At 45.4% G+C, this 13856-nt stretch overlaps 1 protein-coding gene across 1 annotated transcript in view; it reads left to right on the forward strand.

The window, feature by feature from the left end:
- The window catches only part of LOC126285155 (cyclic nucleotide-gated cation channel alpha-3-like), an 884508-nt gene that overhangs the window by 472799 nt on the left and 397853 nt on the right, over window positions 1-13856 (forward strand). Inside the window, exon 9 of the mRNA XM_049984467.1 lies at window positions 5009-5139. Coding sequence (XP_049840424.1) covers window positions 5009-5139 — 131 coding nt within the window. The remainder of the gene's footprint in view (window positions 1-5008; window positions 5140-13856) is intronic.

Consider the following 13856-nt stretch of genomic DNA (forward strand, 5'->3'; position numbering starts at 1 on the left):
AGCAGTTTAGTCTCATAGTGCTCAGAGACATTTTGAACCATTAAGAAAATTTCTGTTGATGTAAATTCTTAATATAATCAAAACTTGCCAAACTCTGAAACCGCAAAGCTATCCTGCACCATGACTTCTCTTTTGCGATATTAATTCATAGGAAAGTATAACATTAAGTCATAACATAATGAACACAATTAACAATAAGGCAGAGGACTGATAACCTCAGATGTTAAGTCCCATAGCGCTTAGAGCCATTTGAACCATTTGAACAATAAGTCAACTTCTAAAACGTGAGCGCTCAGCAATGAAGACACCGGGCACACGAACTTCTAAGGAATAATCCACTTCATATCAGTACAGGTAGGCATTAATTAAGTAACAAACAATTAATAAAAAACAGAACCTGGGCATCTAATTATTCCCTGAGAACATACGCACATGAAACCCTCCTTTATAAGAATGTAACTTCATAATCAGCACACAAAGTACAAAAACGATAAAATGGCTGGTAAGAGAATAGAGAATTAATAAGGCGGAGCCTCCACCAATCTGGTCGGGCACTGATTACACAGTGACCGAGTTTTGCAAGTTTAAATTCATATTTCCAGCGAAAGGTATATCCGCCGAGGCGGCGGAGGAACGAGCTACAGAGCTTAACGACCCGACAGAGCCAGAAGCAAAGAGAACAGCAGTACTCAACTTAGGAACGAGATCGAGTCAGAAGGCCAGGAACACGAAGCCCAGCCTAACGAAGCACAGTTCCACTGGCTACGTCCAAGCCGTCAAGCCCCAGTGCTACTCCCCACGGTACCGAAGGAAATACACTGCGCTCCGTCCAGCTGAAGCATAAATCAACTACAACACCACATTTTCAAATGCACATTCATATTATATAAAAGAATAAAACATAACATTAAAACAGAAAGGCTCTTTAAACCGTTTTTCCTTTTAATCTGAATTCTTAAAAATTGATTCAAACACTGCAATTGACTCGTAAATAAGATTGTTCCTTGAAACTTAATAGCAGTAGTTGAGCATTACCTTAACCCGGCAAGAGCCCACCAGAAGTAACTTTGATGGAATCTAATGTATTTTACACATAGTAATTCGTTATTCGTTAATTAAGGTTCAAATTATGGCACGTAATCACATAGGTTACAACAATTTCACATATACCATCACTCAACAATGGGGAGCTCACCGGGTTTCCTTACATATAGCTGAAGATCCGTCTTAAAGTGGTAAGAAACAAAGATGGAAAGCCCAAGCCCCGTTGTCATGTCACGTGTGACGTACGTTTGACGTGTTAAACTCGTCACTGAGGAGAAGAATAATTAACCATTAAAAATGTATATAAGCACACAATTGCACCTGTTTAAATCGAACACACACCATATGTGCAGGCGAATGTTTAACGCCAGGCGGCGCTCCGGCAAGCTCTTCTTCTCAACATGCACTGCATGGCGAGAAAAGCCAAACACTACTTACTCCTCGTTGCGTAACCCAAAACCTTTCCCCCGTCAACGGCCGCAGCATTCCAGTAATACCACGCTCAATGAGCATGCGCACAATGTAAGGGAGCACTACAAGACCACCAGGCGTCCGCGGTCTAACTGCCTTGGTGAGCTACTAAATACACTCCTGGAAATGGAAAAAAGAACACATTGACACCGGTGTGCCAGACCCACCATACTTGCTCCGGACACTGCGAGAGGGCTGTACAAGCAATGATCACACACACGGCACAGCGGACACACCAGGAACCGCGGTGTAGGCCGTCGAATGGCGCTAGCTGCGCAGCATTTGTGCACCGCCGCCGTCAGTGTCAGCCAGTTAGCCGTGGCATACGGAGCTCCATCGCAGTCTTTAACACTGGTAGCATGCCGCGACAGCGTGGACGTGAACCGTATGTGCAGTTGACGGACTTTGAGCGAGGGCGTATAGTGGGCATGCGGGAGGCCGGGAGGACGTACCACCGAATTTGCTCAACACGTGGGGCATGAGGTCTCCACAGTACATCGATGTTGTCGCCAGTGGTCGGCGGAAGGTGCACGTGCCCGTCGAACTGGGACCGGACCGCAGCTACGCACGGATGCACGCCAAGAACGTAGGATCCTACGCAGTGCCGTAGGGGACCGCACCGCCACTTCCCAGCAAATTAGGGACACTGTTGCTCCTGGGGTATCGGCGAGGACCATTCGCAACCGTCTCCATGAAGCTGGGCTACGGTCCCACACACCGTTAGGCCGTCTTCCGCTCACGCCCCAACATCGTGCAGCCCGCCTCCAGTGGTGTCGCGACAGGCGTGAATGGAGGGACGAATGGAGACGTGTCGTCTTCAGCGATGAGAGTCGCTTCTGCCTTGGTGCCAATGATTGTCGTATGCGTGTTTGGCGCCGTGCAGGTGAGCGCCACAATCAGGACTGCATGCGACCGAGGCACACAGGGCCAAGACCCGGGACACTGAATAGTGCACGGTACATCCAAACCGTCATCGAACCCCTCGTTCTACCATTCCTAGACCGGCAAGGGAACTTGCTGTTCCAACAGGACAATGCACGTCCGCATGTATCCCGTGCCACCCAATGTGCTCTACTAGGTGTAAGTCAACTACCCTGGCCAGCAAGATCTCCGGATCTGTCCCCCATTGAGCATGTTTGGGACTGGATGAAGCGTCGTCTCACGCGGTCTGCACGTCCAGCACGAACGCTGGTCCAACTGAGGCGCCAGGTGGAAATGTCATGGCAAGCCGTTCCACAGGACTACATCCAGCATCTCTACGATCGTCTCCATGGGAGAATAGCATCCTGCATTGCTGCGAAAGGTGGATATACACTGTACTAGTGCCGACATTGTGCATGCTCTGTTGCCTGTGTCTATGTGCCTGTGGTTCTGTCAGTGTGATCATGTGATGTATCTGACCCCAGGAATGTGTCAATAAAGTTTCCCCTTCCTGGGACAACGAATTCTCGGTGTTCTTATTTCAATTTCCATGAGTGTATAAACAGTAGGGGAGTGACACTGCGTCACTGCAGTACAATTTGGAGGTGAGGTGGTGCGACCTGGAGTCCCATTCCACCCTGCAACGGTGACAGTAACTTCTGTCCGGCATAAAAACTTAGTCCGACATGGGCAGGTAGGATTGGAAAGTAGTGGACGTGGCATGGAGGGCTAGTCCTGGAAAAGGAGGCAGCCGTGGTGGGCGTGCCAGGCCCAGCGCTAGTTCTGTTCTGTAGGCGATTCCTATAGAATGGTCAGCGGAACCGGACGGCGATGCCAGCGGCGTGGATGTGTAGTCCCAACGTGGCGTAGCCCATGGACAGTGTCCCGTAGGGCAGCCACTTTCTCATAGAGCCGCCGCGCGTTTTTGCATATGGTCTGCTTGAGGGGGACGATATTTGCATTCTCATGGAGAGTCACAATCCTCGTGACTGGCCGGGCATGAACGCTCCACCTGTGAACCTTGTTGTGCAGGCGTTGCAACGTCCGCATCCTGGTGACACTAATCGTAGCCCATGCAGTGGAGTCATACGTGAGGGCAGGCAGGATAACTGCCCGGTAGATACGGAGCTTTGTAGGCAGGTTAAGTTCCTTACTGCGGAAGAGGGGGCACAGGGCCCTGGTCAGCTTTTGCCACTTGTTGGCGACATACTCTGCATGACAGTGGAACAGCAGCTCGTGGTCCATCCGGACTCTGGGATAGGTGATCGTCGGGAACCAGGGCACCTGCTCGCCTGCTATCGAAATATTTCGGCTGAGTATTGGGCGCCGTTTCGTAAAACTGACTGCCGTAGTTTCGTCGACATTAAGAACGATTTTGTTTGTCCGCCACCAGGTGATGATGGCGTCCACCTGTCGTTGGAGGCGCGCGATGACGGCGTCAGTGATACGTCTTGTGGTATAGAGTGCTGCCTCATCAACATGTTGTGCCAGGTTACACTCGGAGATGACTGGCATATCATTGACGTAGATGTTAAAAAGAATGGTAGACTGCAAGGACCCCTGTGGAGTGCCTGCTGTCAATGGGCGAATGCCAGAACCCATTAGCCGGTGAGCCACGAGGAAAGTCTACCAAGGTTGAAGTCATTCACAATCTTCACCGGTATAGGGGTTTGTGTCAGCATCTTGTGCACGAATTTGTCGGTCCAGGACTTATCGTAGGCTTTCTGCAAGTCCAGAGAAACGGCAGCTGTCAACCTTGCGGTGTTGAAGCCATTGCTGATGAGTTCAGTGATTCGGAGGACCTGAAGATCGGCAGAGAGGTGCGAAATAAAGCCCAACTGTTCAGGTTGGATCGTCCCAGCAGCCGTAAGAGGTTGCCAAAGTCGGTGGAGGATCACCGATTCAGGGACCTTCGCCATGGTGTTTAAGAGGCTGATGGGCCTGTTGCTGGTGGGGACTGTACGGTCTTTGAACCGCTTAGGGATCGCAGTGAGCTTGTTTCCACTGAGAGGGGAAAAGGCCAGACGTGAGACAACTATTTAAGATCTTGGTGAACAAGAGTAGAGGCGTGCGCGGTAGGTGGCAAAGATGTTCATTTAAAATTCCGTCCAGTCCAGGAGCTGACCGGCCACGTTTCCGTCGTAGGATCCGCTGGACTTCTGCCATGGACGTCATTTGGGGGGGGGGGGGGAGGGGGCAGACTGAGGTGGACAGGTGCGAAAAGCGCTGCTGCCTCGACGCTGCAGACTAAAACAGCCAGGCCGCGGTGAACAACAGACTCGCGGCCGGCCATAGATGACACTACAAGAAAAGGTTACTGGCGCCAGGCGCGCGACGCTATCAGTGCCCTCGTTGTGAACTGTTAAAACCGTGGTATCGTTGATCTATGTCCCATCTAGCTCCAAATTTTTGGCATGTGAGTCATGCTACACTATCACGTTATTGAGTGACTGACAGCTTTATGGCATTTTTTAAAAATAGAGTAAGCGAGTTATGAAGTTGCATCCGTGACAGTTTTGCACAGTGGAGGAAGCAGTTGGTATCTGACGTAAGGTCCTCTTGAACTGCGCAGGGCGACTGGGTGTACCCGTACCGGCCGGGAGAGTACGCGACGCTGACGCGCAAGTACCTGGGCTCGCTGTACTGGTCGACGCTGACCCTCACCACCATCGGCGACCTGCCCACGCCGGAGAGCAACCTGGAGTGAGTACTCGCCGCGCGCCACCTGCACCCCGCTTGCCTCGCAACCCGCTCGTAGCTGACACCCAGTTCTCTCTTTGCATGCCCTAGACTTCGCTCAGCGCTACAGTCTCTTGTAGTAGCTTGTATTGCATGTTCAGCCACCTAACGATTTCTGTGGTGTAAATACCGCAACGTAAGATGTGAGAATGCAGAGTGTTTTCCTCGAGAAAGCGTGAGGCAGGGATGGGCTACAGGGATCAGTACCGTATTTAGAGCCTGGCGTTCAAGTACTATGAAGAACTATATTTTTAAAAATCCCGGATAAATGCGAGAAGGACTTAACCACCGAGTCTTCCATACAAACTTTATTGTGTACACAGATGGCTCATTCAGCCCGGAAATCGAGAATTTAGAAGATTCTTATGTATTGCCGGCATCTATTCTGGCAAGATATCGATCATGGGAATTTCAAGGCTTCCAAGAATAATTTAATTTTGTGCTTTAACTGGAACTTTTTTCCTTTAAGTGTATCGTGAAACCTTCCCTCTTCCCCAATTTCATGGTTCTACGTTAGCGAGAAGTTCCCTATAGGTATTGATGAGAGAGTTTTCGAGTGTCAAAATATGTGATAAATAACCTGCTAAAACAGTATTTTAGAGAGATTTGCGAATTAACGCATCACTCTGATTATGTTATTTCTTTGCATAAATTTTATTTTTTTATACATCTTGAGGTTCAGTGAGTTGATGAGGTTAAAAAATGACAAGGCTTGAGTTCATTCCGGCTTCAACACTATTTCTTGACATCGCTATGAACAAATAAAATTTTTAAAAAAAGGGAGAAAGAACAAAATGTTGATTAATGTTCATGCTAAATTCAGAATTCCATTAATCATAATTTCGTTTTGGATGAAATTACCCACAGCTCACTGCACAAAGGTGCCTAAACATATTTGGACATTAAAAAGATCACATCTTTGTTCCAGAAGTGTTAACCATCAAGTTATGTGGGAGAGACTCTGTGTAGTTTGTAACGCAAATGAAAGCTACTGCCAAAAGTGAAAGCGTGAGCCGGCCGCAGTGGCCGTATGGTTCTAGGTACTACAATCTGGAGCCCAGTGACCGCCACAGTCGCTGGTTCGAATCCTGCCTCGGGCATGGAATGTGTTAGTTAGGTTTAATTAGTTCTAAGTTCTAGGCGACTGATGACCTCAGGAGTTAAGTCGCATAGAGCTCAGAGCCATTTGAACCATTTTTTGAAAGCTTGGAAGCGGGTCGTGAACAGTGTACCTATGTAGCGCAATCGGCAAAATAATTTCGGTGAAAGGCAAAGTTCCATGTTGGGATCCCAGTTCAGCACACAGTCGTAATGAGTCAGAAAGCATTCATTCCAGCTCCTCTGATTGCTGGCCGCAAGTGTTTGTCTTAAGTGCTGGCCGTTACCCGTCGCTATATTCACATAACAGTAGCTCTGTTATGTTGAGCAATGGTGTGTATGCAAGTGCAATATTACGAGTATGAGCTCCCTTACTTGTCTGTCTGTTCCGCCGCAAACAGGTAGTGACGTGCACGCGCCGAATGGTGCGTGCAGGCGGGTGCAGGCAGCACCATGTGTCTACGCACAGCGCTGTTCAAGTACCAGTACATTATACGACATGTACATTAAACATCAAAATTAAGTAGTTTTTTAACGTGACATATGTTCATTGATGTAAATAAACATGTGCCATTCCCCACTTCACCAAATTGGGGATAGAACTTTTATTTTTACTTTCTTAAGTAACCTACGTTTTCCTCAGGGTTGAAGTTATCTCCATACCACACATATTTGTATTCATTATATTGCACGACTACCTCCCTTCCTTTCTGGGGTTTCCACCTGGCTGATCTGACCGGTATAATTAGTCAACTTATCACTCCTCAGGACCCAGTGTTGGTTAATAAAGTTACTCAATGCAGTTTAATAAAAACGCAATCTGTTTATGGGATCCTAAGCACTGTATCCTGGATGCATCTCAGTGAGCTTTCTATTACTCCTGTCGGTGGATATGTGATTCACTGCCTAAGAAAGTAAAATCAAAGCGGAAAATAGCTTGAGAATTTCACAAACAACTCATTAAACCTTGCAAGGAGTGAACAATTATTACTAAACATTTAATTTCAATACTGCATGGATAGTTACATTCCTTAACTGTAACTAGTTTTCGACAAGGTTCAGAGATGGAGGGGGATGGCGATTTGGTTATGAGGATTCTCTATCATTGTTATTAAGTCATGGAATAGTATGGTAGGTATGCAGTGACCGCAAGGCATCAGGTTGACAGAGAATGAAGACAAATATCTCACTGGGTCAGAGCGACCATTGGAAAGGTAAGCGCTTCCATGCAAATTAGGATGTTATTTTGCCTATCCATCACTATCATGGTATTACTGCAATATAATCTTACCATAAACTGCAGTTGTCGGCGTTAAAGCACAGTGGTGTAACATGAGGGGGCCTCTATGTATGACAGTTGGGAGTATGCCCCTATAAATCCTGGTGTCTCCTCATATCCATGTCTAAACTCTGATCCCACATTCTCTTCGACTGTTCTGTCTGACTGTCCTACTCAAAAAGAAGATCTGAATTTCTATAATGAGCACTCCTCCGCGCTCAGCAGCAACTTTGCTTGCACCTAAAAAATTCCCTAGCCTAACACTCATTTTCTGTCATTTTGGGCTGGTAGCATAATTTTATAATGTCTTTCATCCTTTCTTCATCAAATTTATAAAAAGTACTCTCCCAATCAATTCTTTACTGCCCTTCTCTATCCTTTAAGAGCAACTGATGACTAACGTCGCAGTCCACCTACCAACGACAGACGTGCTGTTCGCGCCAGCGCGATTTCGCCACTGTGGGAAAACAAAAAGGAGAAAGAAACGTTCTACTCTATCGGCTTGAAGGGCCAGCCACCACGTAACAAAGACCCAGTCGGTGGAATTTTCTGAGCATTTTCTAAAAGCGTTATTTGCGGCTGGAGCCTACGCTTTTGCGCACCCCAGATAGTGTTGCTCTGAAATCCCTCACACCACTGGCAAGTTTTTCTCGTCCTCCCGAGCGCGTGCTATCTGATACACAGACTGAACTAGAGAAAACAGTGGGGACTCCATATTTAATACCGCAACTCCATCCTGTCATTGTTCTAGAGATCGGTGATCTGTGGTACCGGTGCTGGCCTAATAACTGTGCGTCCACCCGCACAGAGCCCGTACTCCTGTTATCTCTCTATTGTGCTTACGCCACCCAGCTTATGAAAGGACATCACTGCCTGTGTCCCAAGGGAAGGACCTCGGTGGCGGTCCCTCGGTCCCTAGCGGTCATCTGCCTCTGGTGGCACAGCCACACCTCTGCACGTCGTGGTATGGCTTGCATGAAACCCAACAGTCCTATCTGAACTTAAGACTCTAAGTGCTTTTGTCTCGTCATATGTGTCATTAACATACTATTCTGTTCCATCACTACTTTCTAGGATGAGCTATGGCAAGCTGGACAGGTTAGCCATCTCCTGCTATTAGTATGGCTTACCCATAATTCCAGTCTTACGAAAATAATTTGGATATAAATACTTGAAAAAAATTACAGAACTTTGTTATATTGTAATATCTTCATATTAGTTGCACTAGCTCTTTTCCGGAAGTTCATTATCAGTCACATAGTATCAAACGTCCGTCGCATATCCGGACAATGAGATCTACTGACATTACACGAAACACAGACTGCAAACCAGGGAAATTTCGTTATGCAAATGTGTTTGACATTCGTACTAAGTGTGGCTCGGTCGCTCTAACGTGCGAAGAGGTAGTGTACTGTAGTGGTTGTTGTGTTATAGACAAGTACAGTATGTGATCAAAAGTATCCGGACACTCCCACAAAAATACGTTCTTCACATTAGGTTCATGGTGCTGCCCCTACTGCCAGATACTCCATATCAGCAACCTCAGCAGTCATTAGACATCGTGAGACAGCAGAATGGGGCGCTCCGAGGAACTCACGAACTTCTAACGTGGTCAGGTGATTGGGTGTCACTTGCGTCATACGTCTGTATGAGAGATTTTCATACTGCTATACATACCTAGGTCCACTGTTCCCAATGCGATCGTGAAGTGGAACCGTAAAGGGACACGTACAGGCCGACCTCTTCTGTTGGCTGACAGAGACAGCCGACAGTTGAAGACGGTCGTAATGTGTAATGCAACATGTATCCAGACCATCACACAGGAACTCCAAACTGCATCAGGAACCACTGCAAGTACCATGACAGTTAGGCGGGATGTGAGAAAACTTGGATTTGATGGTCAAGCAGCTGCTCATAAGCCACACATCACGCCAGTAAATGCCAACTGACGCCTTTCTTGGTGCAAGGAGAGTAAACATTGGACCACTCAACAGCGGAAAAACATTGTGTAGAGTGACGAATCACGGTACACAATATGGAAATCCGATGGCAGGGTGTGGGTATGGTCAATGCCAGGTGAACATCATCTGCCATCGTATGCTGTGCCAACACTAAAATTCGGAGGCGGTGGTGTGGTCGTGTCTTTCACTTGCACCCCTTGTTGTTTTGCGTGATACTACCATAGCAGAGGCCTACATTGATCTTTTAAGCACCTTCTTGCTTCACACTTTTGAAGAGCAATTCTGGGATTGTGATTTATCTTTCAACACGATCAAGAACCTGTTCATAATTCACGGCCTGCGGCGGAGTGGTTAAATGACAATAACGTCCCTGTAGTGGTCTGGCTTGCACATAGTCCTGACCTGAATCCTATAGAACACCTTCGGGATGTTTTAGAAGGTCGACTTCGTTCCAGACCTCACCGACCGACATCGATACCTCTCGTCAGTGCACAGTCCTTGACGAATAGGCTGCCATTCCCCAACAAACCTTCCAGGACCTGATTGAACGTATGCCTGCGAGAAGGGTAACTGTCATCAAGGCGAAGGGTAGGCCAACAAAAGATTGAATTCCAGCATTACCGATGGAGGGCGCCACGAACTTGTAAGTCATTTTCAGCCAGGTGTCCGGACACTTTTGATCACATAGCGTACGAAACGAAATTCTAGAAAGTTTTGAGATTAAACCAAGTACATTGACGCAGAGTCTTGTGAACAACATCTTAAGATTAATAGCTCTCCTCTTGTTACCAGCCAAATGTACATAAAATATTGATGCAACTACCATGATTGTAATGAGTTATTTTCCGATTAAGCAACACCGAAAATGCGTATTTTAGAAGTCATCGCTTTTGTTTCCAGTTACAAACTTTTTGAAATACCCTGCACTGGATTTGTTCGTTGTCATTTTGTTTTCTTACATACGTGATGCTGTTGATATATCGTCTTACAAACGTCCTTGATACGTGGAAATAAGTCTTAAGTTGCTTTTATTTGTCTTTAACAGTACATGAATCTCACAATAATTTGTATCAAATACTCTTCTCCGGGCACCGGGGTGAAGGATAGCGCACAGAGAATATACGTAAGTTTTTTAATATAAACCATGAACATTTTGCGCAATATGTCTGCTGTCTTGACAGCTCAAGTGATGTAAACAAAGAGTTACCTGTCCATTAGGTATAATCTGATACCTGCAATGCCATCAGAGATACGAACCCTTACCTCCTCATTATGTCAGTCGTAGGGTTTCTTAGACGAGGGTAGTAAAAGCAATTGCATGCGGCCCGTATCACGTTAAGTAAATGAATTATTCAATGTCTTTTCTCAATCAGTTTGTAAGTGACTGATTTTTTCACCTTGCTCAAAGTGAAAAATTTACTTAATAAAAATCCATATTATTTTCGGAAGAATTGCCTTTTATCCACCAAATCACTTTTCTTGGGTGTCTTCAAAGCATGTGTTGAGACATTCAGTGCAGACGATTCCTCTTTTGCTGCATTCAGTTTTATCTCTTAACTTTTATAGGCGGCAGTCGCTAGACAAGGGAATCCTTGTCAAATTGTGTGACAACGTGACAGCATTTTTCAAAGGGCGGAGGTGAGCTTAGGGTTTAGTGTGACGTCACTGCCAACGTCCTTTGAAACAGTGTATAAACGTGGGTTTTCTCAAGGATGCGGCAGGAAATCAACCATAGCCTAGTTTTATTATCGTTTGTTGATGCGTCCCGGCAACTGTCTAAAGTCACTTTGAGAAATCTCAGAATACCTAAATCCATAGTGTAGTGGGGCGTTTATTGAAGTCCCGCCCCCTCTAGGCGACTGTGTATATCAAGAGCTGTAAGACTATATTGTAGTAACTAACCCAACTCTCCCTTCCTCCCTCCCACGCCTCAGATTTTCCCTGCTACTCACAGCGTGACACTAACTAGTTCATGGATAATTGGTTGTTTCGACCAAATCTGTCTCAATGGTTCGTTGAAACAGACAAAGAAAAAGCAGTCATCAGATTACTATTACTCGATAATTACTCAGTTTAGTCGAAATAATGTTCACAGAAATGCTCTGGAACAAACGTCGGTTCGATCGCAGTTGCAGCGCTAAACCACAATGTTGTGGCTACAGATTCCAGAACAGGAGGTAGGGACTAAGGTTCCGACGGCGTGAAGGTGTTTTAACAGTTGTGTGGTGCAGGTCCCTTAATGCACTGGACGTTAGCAAAGCGACAATGTGGCACATCACCCAGCTTGCGGTACCTGAAATCGGATCGAAGAAGGAACTCTCCTATGTTGAACAGCTCACACCAAATATTTTGTGCAAAATACAGTAGGTCAAGATTGAAATTTATTTTCCTCGGGAAGGCAGAGAAGCAGCACGTGAATTTTATCTCACTTTTTATATTACGTCATCACAACTTCGAATCCGGAATTTCAAGAATTACGACAAAGAATCCTCATAATGTGTTAATACGCATACAGAGATCTTAACGCGGTGTCCATATGCAGCTGTATCTTAGATCAGTAGCAAACACATAGAAATCAGACGGAAGACATTAAGAATATAGGGTGATGAGCAGAGGGAATCACAATTCAACCGACATTTCATCTAAGTTTTCTTTTGATTATTTGTGGCTTTTGGACTTGATACACCTAGTCAGCTTCCGATTCATGACATGTTACAAATTATAGTGAGGAACACTACTCACTTTTATTGAAGTTCAACAATTTTGATGAGTACGAATTTCAAATACCGCAAGTCATCATGGTGTCGAGATTATTAAATACTGTATGATTTCATCTTAAATTACAGAGCATCAGAAAATGCGAGGAATTTTAATTTCTTAATTTCATTGTGTTGTTTCCGTGAGGTAATGTTTTTAGTCACTGGAGCGATTGATGTTTCATTTAGATAGAACAATTTTAATTTTTTTTGCAAGAGAAATTTTTAATCTTGCTGCAAACCGATACTTGTCGTAGGAAGAACAACTATTAGCAGTTGAAGCTTTCTCAGTCCTTCAGAGGAAAAGTTAGGTTCGGTTGGTTTGGCGGAGGAGATCAAACTGCGAAGTCACCGGTCTCGTTGGATGAGGGAAGGATGTCGGCCGTGCCCTTTCAAAGGAACCATCCCGGAATTTGCCTGTAGCGATTCAGGGACATCACGGAAAACCTAAATCAGGATGGCCAGGCACAGGATTGAACCGTCGTCCCCCCGAATGCGAGTCCAGTGTGCTAATCACTGCGCCACCTCGCTCGGTAGGGGAAAAGTATTTCGACTTTGAAAGAAGAGCGAATAGATAGACGAGGACACTTATTTTTAATCTTCAAGTTTCATATCAGAGTCTTTTACTAAAACAACTTTTGATGCCCCCCCGAATGACATCATTTCCAACAACGCCGAGGAAGCTCAAAGTGAGTTAATGGCCCGAGTCTAAAAATACGATATAAAGACGAGCAAGTAGTGGGGCTAAAGAGGTTCATGGTGGCCCCATCGTAAAATATAAATTAAAAGGGAGTAAAGAGAAAAAAATATTGCATATGACTAAGGCGACTGCTTGCCAAAAGCAGCAAATTTGGGATCGAGACTTGGATTCGTTAGTCACTTAATGTTCTTACACTGCATGTTCTGAATTTATGATAAGTTTTCAGTGACGTCATTACCCAAAGATTTCATCCCATCAGCTGCTGATTTCATTTTAGAGACTCTTATTCAGTTAATTAAATGGTAAGGCGCTGATGACAACACACTTTGCCACACATTGCTTTCTGCAAATGCGCTACGTCTGGTGTTGTAGATAGCCATCATCATATTGTGGCCTGTATCAACATCAAAGTTAAGAGTGCGTGCAGAAAAATAATGACTTCCAATTTTTGTATGTGAAGACTCTGAAAGCTTTTCAAATACAACAAAGCTCATTAACACTCTAAATCTTTATTTTTTATGCCTACTTATTTATTTCTCGGCGTAGTCACATTTACCCCAAGTAGAGACCAGTATTTTGATACTGTCACTGTAGACTGTCTTACGTTGTTAATGGAACAACAACCTGATGTCTGGTTTCACCGCATCATTACCGAAGTGCAATCCACCAACGTTTTCTTTACGTTTGGAAACAGATGAAAATCGGATGGGGCCAAGTCGGGACTGTATGGAGAATGATCGGTGTTACTGAACCCAAGGCGCTGTTCAAAATGTCGCAATGCTCGAGGGTGTTCTGGTATTGTCATGCTGAAGGAGAGAGTGTTCCGTGTGTGGACGAAACTTTCGATTTCGAATCTCGAGTATTGTTTCTAAAAAGGAAGATTAGGC

Source organism: Schistocerca gregaria, chromosome 8 (assembly GCF_023897955.1).
Source record: "Schistocerca gregaria isolate iqSchGreg1 chromosome 8, iqSchGreg1.2, whole genome shotgun sequence".
In the NCBI taxonomy this organism is placed as follows: domain Eukaryota; kingdom Metazoa; phylum Arthropoda; class Insecta; order Orthoptera; family Acrididae; genus Schistocerca; species Schistocerca gregaria.